At 34.1% G+C, this 12,812-nt stretch overlaps 2 protein-coding genes across 2 annotated transcripts; both read left to right on the forward strand.

The window, feature by feature from the left end:
• Window positions 1-7,380: 7,380 nt before the first annotated feature.
• Phum_PHUM417640 (uncharacterized protein) lies at window positions 7,381-10,294 on the forward strand (the record flags this gene model as incomplete). The annotated part of the gene is made up of 2 exons (XM_002428999.1): window positions 7,381-9,878; window positions 10,075-10,294. The coding sequence occupies 2 exons, from the start codon at window positions 7,381-7,383 to the stop codon at window positions 10,292-10,294; spliced, it is 2,718 nt and encodes a 905-aa protein (XP_002429044.1).
• A 646-nt stretch (window positions 10,295-10,940) lies between these two features.
• Window positions 10,941-12,448, forward strand: Phum_PHUM417650 (tyrosine-protein phosphatase non-receptor type, putative; the record flags this gene model as incomplete). The annotated part of the gene is made up of 6 exons (XM_002429000.1): window positions 10,941-11,105; window positions 11,237-11,614; window positions 11,688-11,816; window positions 11,893-12,070; window positions 12,150-12,304; window positions 12,395-12,448. The coding sequence occupies 6 exons, from the start codon at window positions 10,941-10,943 to the stop codon at window positions 12,446-12,448; spliced, it is 1,059 nt and encodes a 352-aa protein (XP_002429045.1).
• Window positions 12,449-12,812: the final 364 nt, after the last annotated feature.

The following is a 12,812-nucleotide window of genomic DNA, read 5'->3' on the forward strand; positions in this document are numbered from 1 at the left end:
GGGTACGAGTACCCCGTTTATTTATAGAATCAAATTAAATTTTTTTTTTTCTAGCACTCGCCAATCGAGTTTTAAATTAAAAAAAATTTTTTTTTTTTTATTATTTAATTCGTAATGCGTAAGAATATGCGTAACAGAACTCGTTGTCGTTTTATTATTATTATTATTGTTTATTTTAACCGAAAAAACTTTCGAGAGGTCGAAGGGAGGAGGGGGGAGGAGTGGGGGGCAAATTTTTCCTTGAACTAAGAAGGCGAACTTACATTAAATATTTATAATTTTCAAAAAAAAAAGAATCCTTGGCCTTTCCTTTTATAAAAAAGAAGTGGAAGAAGATAAAGAAGAAGAAAAAGAAAAAGAGAGGAAACAAAGTCGTTTTAGGGTTGGGCAAAAAAAAATCGTGTTCAGGTTGGTAAGAGAAAGGTCAGAAAAAAGGTCATACAAACTTATTACAATAATAATAATAAAAAAAACTGGAAATGATATGAAAAGTAAAATGTGTAATTTTATCATTATTATCATCATTATCATAATCATTATTTTATTATTATCATCACAGACACGTCGATTGATATTTTTAACGGCCTAAAAAAAGAAAAACAGTGAGTGAAATTGATTGATAGTAAGACACATTTCCTCGAGAGAGAGAAAGAGAGAGAGAGAAAGAGAGAGAGAGAGAGAAATGAAATTAAAAACGATCGTTGAACTCCAGACGAGCCTGGAGAGAAAAAAGTCGAACGATTGCAAAACAAAGATGGAGGAGGATTTAGTGAATGCATTACGGGCGCCATGTTTGTTTTTAATTTTTTTTTTTTTAACAAAATGGCGAACGAAATGACACTCGTTTGATTAATAATAATTACACTACAATCTTTAGCAAGTTAACTAAAAGTGAATGAGAAAAAGTAAAAAAAAAAAAAAAAAAACTCCACCCAATGAAAACCGTTATTATTATTATTATTATTATTATTTAGACTTTAATGCATTTACGTCAAAATTCGTGCATTGCGTGCTTTATTATTATTATTATTATTATTTATTATTTTCACTTTGCGCGCAAATTTGAATTTCAAATAAGAAAAAAAAAGTTTCAAACTCCTCCTTTTTTTTCTCTCTCTCTCCTTACTAAAAACAAAAATCGAACGATCGATCGATTGATCGATAAATCGATTGTTTAATTCTCGAATAAGAAGGAGGCTGATGGTGATGATGGGGGGACAAAACAGGAAGAACAACTTTTTGGAAAAATTACTCACTACTGACATTTATTCATTCGTACGAGTTTTTTTTTTATAACGAATGAAAATCGAATCGTATCGTATCGTATCGTATCGAATCGAATCGAAAATGAATTAAAAATTTATTAAGAAAAGGTGTGGGGGAGGGGGAGGGGAAATTTGCGTTATTTTTGCAGCGAAACAAAACGCTATATCTATTATTATTATTAATATTAATATTCGTGAAATATTGATTTGAAAGTGCCTTGAACTCGTTGCGTTTATTTATATATGTATAAAAATGAACGCACGCACGCACATAAATTAAATTTTCCAGGTTAAAAATGGACGACCACGCGTATCGAATTAAAAAAAAAATTTTTTTTTTTTTGGGGAAAAAAAATTAAAAATTTTTTTTTTTTAAAAAGGTAAAAACGAGTATAAGCTAAAATGGAATCATGGAGAAAAAAAACAAAAATTCTTGACGTCGGTCAGTTTTGGAATATTCTGGATAATTTTTAATAACCGTGACTCAGTTCGATGGAGAAAAAAAAAAAACAAAATTCAACTACTGGAGCTGGAAAAAAAAAAAACTCGATTTTTTAATATTGAATTGCGTTATTTGACCCGTACCTCGAGGCAAACATGGAAATTTTTTTAAAATGCGTTCCAGTTTTTTAAAACGGAAATGATTCGTTCGGGGTGAAACGTTCGTATTGTTTTAAAAAGAGGAAAATTTTTCGTCTGGGTTTTTTTTTTTTTTACGTTCGCGACGACGAACGTGAAAGTTTTAATTTTTGTTCTAATTTTAAAATGGCAGGACTCGAGTCGGTTCGTATACAAAATAAAAATGAAAAATTAAAATAAAAAACTTTCTCTCTTCCATCATCCGTTTTCGTGATATCCGAAACAAAAAAAAAAATTTTTAATTATTTATTATTGTTGTTGTTATAAATAAAATAAATTAAAAGTCGGTAAGGTTGGCGGCACTGGCGGAAGCAGGGAAGGGGGCGGCGAGACGGAAAAGGTCATTTTTTAAATTAGTTTTACCTTTGAACTCGTTACCCGTGAGTTGTCATTTCCACGTTTGCAATTTTTTTCATTCATTCGCGGCGCGCCCAAAAAAACTTTTCCCCCCCTCCCACAATTTCGCGTGTCCCCATTGTACATATCCGGCGACTGTTATTATTATTATTATTATTGCATTCGGAAATCAATCGGACAAAACAAACGTCAATAAATAAATTATTTATTGACCAAATGATTTTTCAAGGTTTTTTTTTAAACTTTAAAATTCAAGGATAGAAATTTATCGCGTTTGCGACTCCGCCCCCCTCCCCACCCCCACACGACAATTTCTTCCCGACGATGATGAAGTTTTAAATATTAAAATCGTGAATTTTTTATTTGATCGAACGATCGATCAATCGATCGATCTATCGATCGATTCCACGTCTTCGTGTTTTTTTTTTTTCGAGAAAATTTTATTTTTAGTTAGGGGGACTGGGGGGCAGGGAGATTACGAATTTAATTCGGCGAGAGAGAAATCATTTTTTAAGAGCGAAATAAGTGAAATTTGACGTCATCGATTTTTGTTTGTTTTTTTTTTTGATGGCGTCACGGAAACGATTTACGATCTGGTATACAAAGTCGATTGTTTTTGTTGTTGTTGTTCAGTTTTTCACGGTCGTAAATTTAAATTTACGGGAGAAGGAAACGAGTAATTTTGTTGTTGTTGTAATAATAATAATAATGGTAATAATAATAATAATAATAAAGAATTATTAACTAATTAATTTAAAATTAATTAATTATCGTAATAATAATGAATTTTTTAATGATGTTTAAGGTTGAGCAAATGAAAATTTTCCCCCCTCCCCTCACACTCCCTCGTTACTCTCCACCGCACGCACACACACGCACACCCGCACGCATTTCGCTTGTATATAAAAGTTTTTTAAAGATTAAATACCTTTTTGATGACGTAACTCTCCAACTCCTTTTTCCTATTTTTCCATCGACTCAGAAAAAGTTTTATCGGAATTTTCATTTTCTTCTTTTCTGAAAAATAAAAAAAAACGATCATTATTATTATTATAATTATTTTGGTTCGGAAAATTATTTTCTGACGAGTACTCGATCGATAGATTTTCTCAGAATGGAAAAATGCGATTTTTTAATGAAATTTTCCTTTTTTTGATTACGTGACGGTTTTAATGAAATCTGATGGTCATTTTAATTAAAAATTAATTTTCTTCTTCTTTTTTTTTTTTGCTACGGTTAAAAATTTCGACATTTAATTAATGAGTGTTTTGCGGGGGGGGGAGGGGAAAACCCCGATTTTTGCGATTATTTATGGATTTTACTACAGAAACCCACTTGAATTATTATTGAACACGAGTTCGATTTGGTTTGGGGGACACCGTTATATAGTGTGTGGGTTCTTAATCGTTTGTAGTTGTTGTTGTTGTCTTAAACGTTTCTGCCCTTTTCTTTCTTTCTCTCTCTCTCACTCACTCACTCACTCTCTTTTCCTTTCTCCTGTCAAACGAAAGTCGTACGAAACCTTGTATGTATGATTTTGTGTTAGTCTTTGAGTTCTTTGGTAAATTATTTTTATCATCATCATCATCATCATTCGATTAACTCGTTAACGACTTTCGAAATCTCTCTCTCTCTCTCTCTCTCTCTCTCTTCGTAGTTAGATCGTAACTTTTGTTATCTTTACGCTTGCTGGAATTTCATCATTAAAAAAAAAAAAAAAAATCAGATCCTTAATTTTCTATTCGGTTGCTTTGCGAATTACAACAAAAAAAAAAAAAAAATTGTTTCGCAAATTTGATTTTTTAACGCGTGCGTGCGTGTTTGTCGTTGTTGTTGTTTGTTAGATAGATGGTAAAATTAATGGAAAACAAACGTTTTGACTTTCGTTTTCCATCACTCGTACACGTTCTCCGTTCGCGTAATAATGCTATGATGATGATTTTTTTCGTTTTGTTTTTCTCCATCACTCCGTACCTGGACAAAAACCGTTCCAGTTTGGTCATGAGTCATTTTTCCAAAATTGAAATGAATTTGAAAAAATTAAATTAAATTAAATCGATTAATTACGCGGAGTTAATTAAATTTAATTGTCGTACATTAATAATAATAATGGGCGAAGTCGAGTGAAAGTGTTGGTTGTAACATGAAATTTTTTAAAAAAGTGAAATTGGCGGGAAACGGCTAGGATTTAAAAACGTGGAATCAACGGGAGGTGTATGGAAAGGAGGGAAGAGGAGGAGGAAGAGGGGAGGGGTTTATATCAAATTTAAATCATAAGCCGACATTTCGACAACGATTCGTGATGATAATCGTTATCAGATGTTATCAGTTTTTTTTTTTTTTTTTTTTGGATTTTCATCTTTTCCTACTTTTTAAAAAATTTTTTTTTTCTTCTTATTCTGACGTCACGGACTGATTAATCGATTTTTTTTTTTTTTCGACGAACGTTTTAATATTATTATTATTATTTTTTTAAAATTTACTACTAATTTTTTTTTTTTTCAATTGTATTAGCATTATTGTTATTGTTATTGTTTGTTATTGTTGTTGTTGTTGTTTGTGTTGTTGTTACGGGTGTTGTTGTTATTATTATTAATAATAATAATGTTTTTCTTTTCAGGGTTCATCGACCTCCACCCACGATGTTATTGAATTGGACGAAGAAAAAAAAAATTTTAAATAAGTTTAAAAAATAAAAATTCCGACGCCGCCGCCTTCACGAAGATTTCCGGAGATTTTTTTGTTTTCTTTTTTCTTTCAATTTCCGGCCTCAATTTTTTGGAGAAATCCACAATAATAATAATAATAATCAACGTCGTCGTCGTCGTCCTATTGAATCGTCATGGAGAATAAACTTTTAATTATTTTTATTTTTTTGGGTACGTTTTTTTTATTTTACTTTTTAATTTTTTTTTTATTACGCGAAATCGATAGATCGATCAATCGATTCAATTCGATTTTAATTTCGATACGAGATTTTAAAATCGTAAGAAGCAATTTTTTTTTTGTTATTATTCCGGAAGCCGATCAAATAATTAAAAAAATTTAAAATAACAATAATAATCGTGGAAAATTTCGAACAAAAAAAATTTTATTTATTAGCAGACGAAACAATTATTTTTAAAAATATTATTATTATTATTATTATTATTTCGTTCCAGCAGACGGACATTTTCACACATCGATAATATGTTTTACGTACGTAAAAAAAATAAAACGATAAAAAAGAAGAAGAAGAAGAAGATTTTTAAAATTTAAAAAAAAAGAAGTTTATGTTTTTTTTTTTATTTTACGCAACTCGAAATTACGCACGCATTTCCACGCAATTTTCTTATATTCCATAATATTCATAATCATTATTATCATTTTTTAATACCTGATTAAATTACGGTTACTGGATTTTTTTTTTCGTTGTCGAGGAAGTAATTTTTTATTCAGAAACACATAACAGAATAAACTCCTTTAAAGTTTTTACGAACGTTAAAGTCATTGAAGCAAAACGCAAAATAATAATAATAATAATAATAATAATTTTTTTTCCTGATATTTTACGGTTTTTTTTTTGTTTCACGGGTACGACGTTTACAGGTCAACAATTTATTCTCTCTCTCTCTCTCTCTCTCTCTCTTTCTTTTTCTGGCATTCATCATCTCTTTCTTTTTTTCTCTGTCATTTGTCTGTCCATCTGTCTACTGTGAAATCATTTGAAATTTTTCATTTTTCTCCTATTTTTTCCTTTCCCTCCCTGCCCTCCCCACATCCCTTCCCGTGGAGAAAATTTTCTCGATTTCAATTTTCCAAGAACAAAGTCAGAGAGAGAGAGAGAGAGAAAAAGTCAAGAGAGTCAAACGAAAAAAACAAGAAAGTAATTTTTTTTTTTCATTATTTTTTAAAATCATTACTAGAAGTACAGTAGGCATTAATAAAATAGTAATAATAATAATAATAAATCAACTAGAGCGAAAAGACGTACAAAAATATTATTATCATTATTATTATTATTTCCGTTCGACCCGGATCGATGAAATTTTATTGTTAAATTTTATCTCCAAAAAAAAAAAAATTATTTCGTCGCGGAAAAATTTTGTTCAGTTAAAAAAAAAAAAAAAAATTTTATAACCGTCATAATATCCTTCGTACGATGAAATTAACTGTACAATAACAATAATAATAATAATAATAATAATAATAATGATAATGATAATAATAATAATTTGTATTTTCTTTTCCGTTTGGTTGCCCATCGTCGCGCAATTTAAAATTTATTTTACGTAATTTAAATTCGAACGTTAAAAACCTTTTCTCCCTTTTCCCTCCCGTTTTTTTTTTTTTTTTTTTTTTTAAGTTTGTCGTCTGCATCATCCGTTCGAAATCATTATTAATATCGTTTGTTGCCTTATTCGAATATAGAGGATCGATTCGTTTTTTTTTTTTTTTCAAAAACGAGGTCAGGTGTTTAGAAAAAATAGAAAATTTATATTAAATTTGCGGTGTGACTTAATTTCCGGTCCGGAATAATCGGTTTAATAAATTGTTCGCGGCGTAAAAAATTATTTAATTGAATCATTTGTGTGGTTTTTGCGTTGCGTTGCGAAAATCCTGACGAGGAATCATTAATGGCAGCAAAATATTATTACAAAAAAAAATTTTTTTTTTTTTAATTGTGAAATTATTTTCCGTTTCAGGTGCTTTATCATCGTGCAGCGGAACGGAAACAACAACAACAAGTACAACATCGACGTCGTCACCGACAACAACAAAAACAAACAATGAAAGAGTAAAAACGTCCACGACAATATCCACGTCATCCGTCACGCAAAAAATATCCGGAAAATTTTCAAACGGGACGAATTTTAACGTGACGGAAAAAACAACCGTCCTACCGTCAACGTCGATCATTTCGACGGTTGAAAATTCAACGGACGACGAGGGAACGTCGAAATTTCAAAAATTAAAGAAAAAAATTCTCGTTTCGAATTTGAAAAATGCAAGCGAAAAAATTATTTTATTGCCCGACAAACAATATTTATCGAATTCCGTTCCGAACGTTACCGAAACCGCGAACGAGTTTAAAAACGGGAGTGGTAGTGGTAGTAAAACAGGAGCGGATAAAGTTTTCATGAGAAACGAAACGGTCATGACGAATTTAAACGATTATACCACCGTTAGAAATCATCAAATCGCGTCGAAAGAAGTCGTGGACAAGAATAAAAACGACGTGTACGAAGGACGAAGTTTGGAAAATGGTTCCCACATGGAAAACGTAAACAGTAACACGATGAAAAAAATTCGAGTGAGTTCAAACGAACGGACGCAGACGAACAATCGCGGTTACGAAACGTTCAGAGATCAACCAACGAAAATCGTCACCGTCGGTAAAGGAGGAGGAGGAGGACACAACAAAACGGAAACGACAATTTTTCCATTCGGTAGAAAATCGACGCCGATTTCGAACGTTCAATCGTTGAAAAATTCAATTAAATTCGGTCCCACCGGACAAACGGATTGGGTTCCGATAGTGCCGGACAAATTGACTCAAAGGCAAATGATGTCCAACAAACCCCAAGAACATTATCATCATAACAACAAACAAGTCACACAATCCGTCGTGTTTGTACAAAAAAAGAATAAAACGACGATGGACAAACAACATTCGTCGATCGTGTTTCCGTCGGACGATGTGGACATGCTCGAAAGTGATTTTCAATTGAAAAACGTGGAAATTCAAAAAACGACGACGTCGACGTCGACGAGACGAAACGATGTGGAAAAAAAATCATCGACGGACGAATCTTTGAATCTCAACAAAATGGACCTGAATAAATCACCCATAAAATTTCAAGGTCCGGTCGAGTACAAGAAATCAAATCGAACGGGAGATAATTCGAAAAGTGATAATAATAATAATAACGGTGAAAAAAACAGTTCGGAAATGGCGATACCTGCCACGGGTGTGTCGTGGACGCTCGCAACATTAAGAGTTCCCGTATCGAGTAAATCAACGGAAAAACCTGGCGGAATCACGGAAACGAATTTACCAAATTTTCAAAATAGTAGTGCGAACCTTACGGAAAAATTTCCGCAAAATACCATCGTCGTCGTTCCTCCGGAAAATACCAAAATGGAAAATGTTACAAAAGAGCCAAACGTCGTGACTAATTCCACTCCACACGTAAATCTCAATTACAATTCCATGATGACGCCGGTCCTCAATGCCAGTTCAACAATCACGGAAGCATTTAGTTTTACAAAAAGTTATTCGAATGTCACGTCACCCGTAGTAAGTCATGACAAAACATGGTCGACATTGAAAATCGTTAATCCGACTCATGAATTTTCTAAAGCGAGCGAGAATATAACCCAAACGTCTACTCCTCAAATGAATGATGATGAGGGGTCTTCTGCTGATACCGGAACACCGACGACTACTGAAATTTTCAATAATTTCAACACGGTACCAGATAATTGGAGTAATTTGTCATCGTCGTCAACAACCCCCGACGTAGAAATAACTTCGATCGGATATAACGATACGAAAAATTCGGAAGAAGTCGTGCCTTTGTCGATAGCACCAGAAGATATCACGAGTCAGACGGTGGCATCGGCGACAACAGACAAAACAACTGATTATTTTACGTCGGCAACCACTTCGGAACTGGAAGAAACTACGTTACCATCGTCATCTACAAAAATCGGGTCGTTTGAAGACATCGACGTGGACGAGGGTGAAATCGGATCGACCGAAACGGAATACAAATCGACGACGACCGACACAACAATTAAAACGGATGAAAAATCGACGCTGACTTCTTCAGGTGATACTTTACCCCGAGAAGAAAGCAACAACAACAACAACAACGTCGATGAAACTACAACGAAGACAATTTTGTTTCCAAAAACTAGGCCAACCACGGAAAGCTCATTTTTTAATTTAGGTCAAATGAATGAATCGTCGTCCACACCGTCATCATCATCACCATCGTCGTCGTCACCGTCATCACCGTCGCCGTTTAATAATAACAAAACAGTTTTATCGAAAGAAAAACCATTCACAGACAATTCGATACATTCCACAACGGAAAGCGACAGGGAAAAAAATATATTTCAAATATTTTCAACGGAATTACCAACGCGGGGAATCACGTTGGCAGACGTGGTCACGCCGCCGACGATCGTCGGAAACGACAATAAAACGAAAACAACGATCACGACCACCGATACGTACGCGACACCGTCTTCGATTTTAACTACGGCCATTCCACCGATCGTCAGTACCACCACCACCACGTTCACCACAACAAAATACGGAACGAGTCCCTCAGAACGTACTACTCCGACTTTGAGCACGGCGACTACAACAACTTTCACTCAATCGACAACAGCCACGACACCAACGACTCCACTTCCTCCCGTCACGGAATCGAAACAACCGAAAACGACAGAAGAAAGCATTTACTATCAAAATTACATACCGACGACGTATAATCCGTTCGACGAGATAACAGAAGAAAACGTTCCGGCTTACCTAAGACTAACCGTTCAAACGAGTTCTTGGATGGAATTATGCTCACTCAAAGAACCACTCCGAGGAGCCATATTAAAAATGTTAAACGGAAGGTGAGACAATCGTACGGACGTTCGTAATCGAACGGCCATTTTTTTTTGTTTGTTTGTTTGTTTGTTCGATTGCACAAAACATGAATCATTAGTCGCACAATTTCCGTCTTGACTAATTTGTCAATTTTCCCCATTGATCGTGTCACGTTTAATAAAAAAAAAAAATTTTCTTTTTCCTTTCCTACGACTTATATAGAAACGTCACGTCGGATTCGATTCACTTTTTAAATTTGAGTGACAGACATTGTTTGGAAAAAATAGAAGAAACGAGGAGGAAAGAATCGAATCGAACGGTTTTCCTCCCCGTCAACATGTTTCTCATGGACAAAAACCGAGATTTCGATAAGAATTTAAGCGAAGCTTTTCTCACTCTGTGGGGACGTCACGGATTGGATTTCGATTTACCGGTAAGCTAACTAAACGTTTAAATATAATAATAATAATAATAATAATAATAAATTTTTTAAATCGAAGGGGGAGGGGGCGAACGTTACAAAAATCGTATTCGAGTCGCGCCGTCGTCACGCGCGCGGACATTTTTTTTATTTATTTATTTACGCGGATCATAGCGAACATGGCGTCAGAAAATTGTTTATTCAACCGTGTGATAAGAATGATAATAATCAAAAAATGATAATGATTAATCACGTGGTATACTTATTCGCGTAACATTATAAACGTCGAACGCGTAAATTTTTGGTTTTTCCTTTTTAGAAAATGATGAACGGATTGGATTCGACTTGTGTACCAGAGGTGTGATGATGGAGGGACGGTTATTACGTCACACGAACGGATTTTCCGATATTAAAAGTAAATAATAATAATGATAATAAATAAATTTTTTTTTTCAGATTCGTAAAGTTGATTTTGTCACGCCCATTGTCAATTTAACCGAATTAAACGATTCGCCATTGGGTGGAAGCGTCGTCGCTGCCATCGTCATATCGTGCGTCGCTGGAATATGCGTCATACTTTTGGGAATACTTTTTGTGAGTTTTTGCTATTTATTCGGTCGAGGGTCTTATCATTATTATTAATGACGTAATCAATTTGTTTTGTCAGATGATCATGAAGAGACGACAAAAACGTTTCAACTACGGTCAAAGGTGTACTCCGGTGTCCTTGGACGCATATAGTTTGGATAGCGTGTCCATATATAACAGCGTGAGAAGAAAAGGAATGAGAGCGTCGAAAAGATCGTACGGGAATGCGGCTTTCGATGATCCCGTAGGTTTCAAATTGTTAATTGGTTCATTTAAAAAAAAAAGTCGTTCGTTCGTTCGTACGTTCGTTATCGTAAATGTTTTTTTTTTTTTTTTTTTCATTTTTGTCGTCGTCCCGAATGTTGTCGATGACAGGAAGTTCCGACGCATCCGATGAATTTTGCCGGATTGGCAAATTTCAGTTCTGCCAAAGAGCAATTGTTCGAAGAATTCGGCGTCATACCGCAAGTCTATCCGAAAGTGGAAGAATTACCGGAAGGAGCCGAAACGAAAAATAGATACGCGAACGTTATACCCTTGCCGGAAACGAGAGTTCATTTAAGCGTGAGAAACAACGATCCCCTATCGGATTACATAAATGCAAATTACGTTAGGGGTAACAAGGGGGCCGAAAAATTGTACATAGCGTGTCAGGGTCCAATGGAATCCACGATAGAGGATTTCTGGAGAATGGTGTGGGAGCAACAATGTAAAGTCATACTAATGATTACCAATCTTCAAGAGAATGGAAAAGTGAGTGACGTCATTCCTTTTGTTTTTTTCTGGAGAAGAAACGTTTAACACGCTTTTTTTTGTAATCATCTAGGAAAAATGTGCAGATTACCTACCTCCAAACGAAGTGACGGATAATCTACGTCTCTTTGGAGATTTCCAAGTCACACTGAAGAAAAGAGACGTCAAGGAGAAATACATCATTTCTCATTTAACACTAAAGGTATGACGCGTTGTTGTTGTTGTTGTTGTCGTCTGGAGAATCCTTGGAAAATAATAAACCAAACGTCGTTTTTCAGAACATGGAAACAAATCTTTGGCGAGAAGTAGCTCATTTGTGGTACTTGGGATGGCCCGAACAAGGAGTACCATCCGAAGCCAATTCATTAATTGCATTTTTAATCGAAGCACGATCTCAAACAAAAATTCAAAATGGAGCCACGACAACGAGTCCGACGGTGGTTCACTGCAGTCCCGGTAAGACTCGAAACGAAACCTGGAAAAACCAAAAAAAAAAAAAAAGTTATCAATACACTCTCTCCATAATTTTTTCCAGGTACGGGACGAACTGGAACTGTGATAGCTTGCGATTTATGTATTAGAGAATACGAACAAAATAGAATGGTGGACATACCAAAATGCGTGTTCAATTTAAGAAGGGATAGAGCGGGAGCCGTTCAAACGAAAGATCAATACGCGTTCATATATCAGGTAATCGATCGATCGATCGATCAATATATCGATATATCGAAATATAAATCCGCCATTTTTAATTAAAATTTTTTTTGTTTCTTTTTGTAGGTTTTAAATGTCTACGCGACAAAACTCAGCGGCGGAGGAATCGAATCGATTTAATAAAAAATTATTACTATTATTATTATTATATATTTTTTTAAAATGAAATTTTAAATCGTTCGAAACCCGTTAAACTCGTTTTAAATTTGGCGGGAATAATAATTTAGTCACAAATATCTCCTTGATCTTTTAAGATTAGGAAGAAGATTTTTCTAGAAACTTTTACGTAAAAGCCAAAAAACATAAATAAAAAAAATTGATTTTAAAAATTGCACACGCGTAAAAAAAAAACGAATAAAAATTAGTAATAATGATAATAATAAACGAATTTTTTTTTTTTCGAATTTAAATCGATGAATGATTGATTGATTGATTGACTGATTGTGGAAAACGACTCTCAATGTTTTTTTTTTTTTAATTTTAT

Source organism: Pediculus humanus, genomic scaffold (genome assembly GCF_000006295.1).
Source record: "Pediculus humanus corporis 1103172108185 genomic scaffold, whole genome shotgun sequence".
Lineage (NCBI taxonomy): Eukaryota > Metazoa > Arthropoda > Insecta > Psocodea > Pediculidae > Pediculus > Pediculus humanus.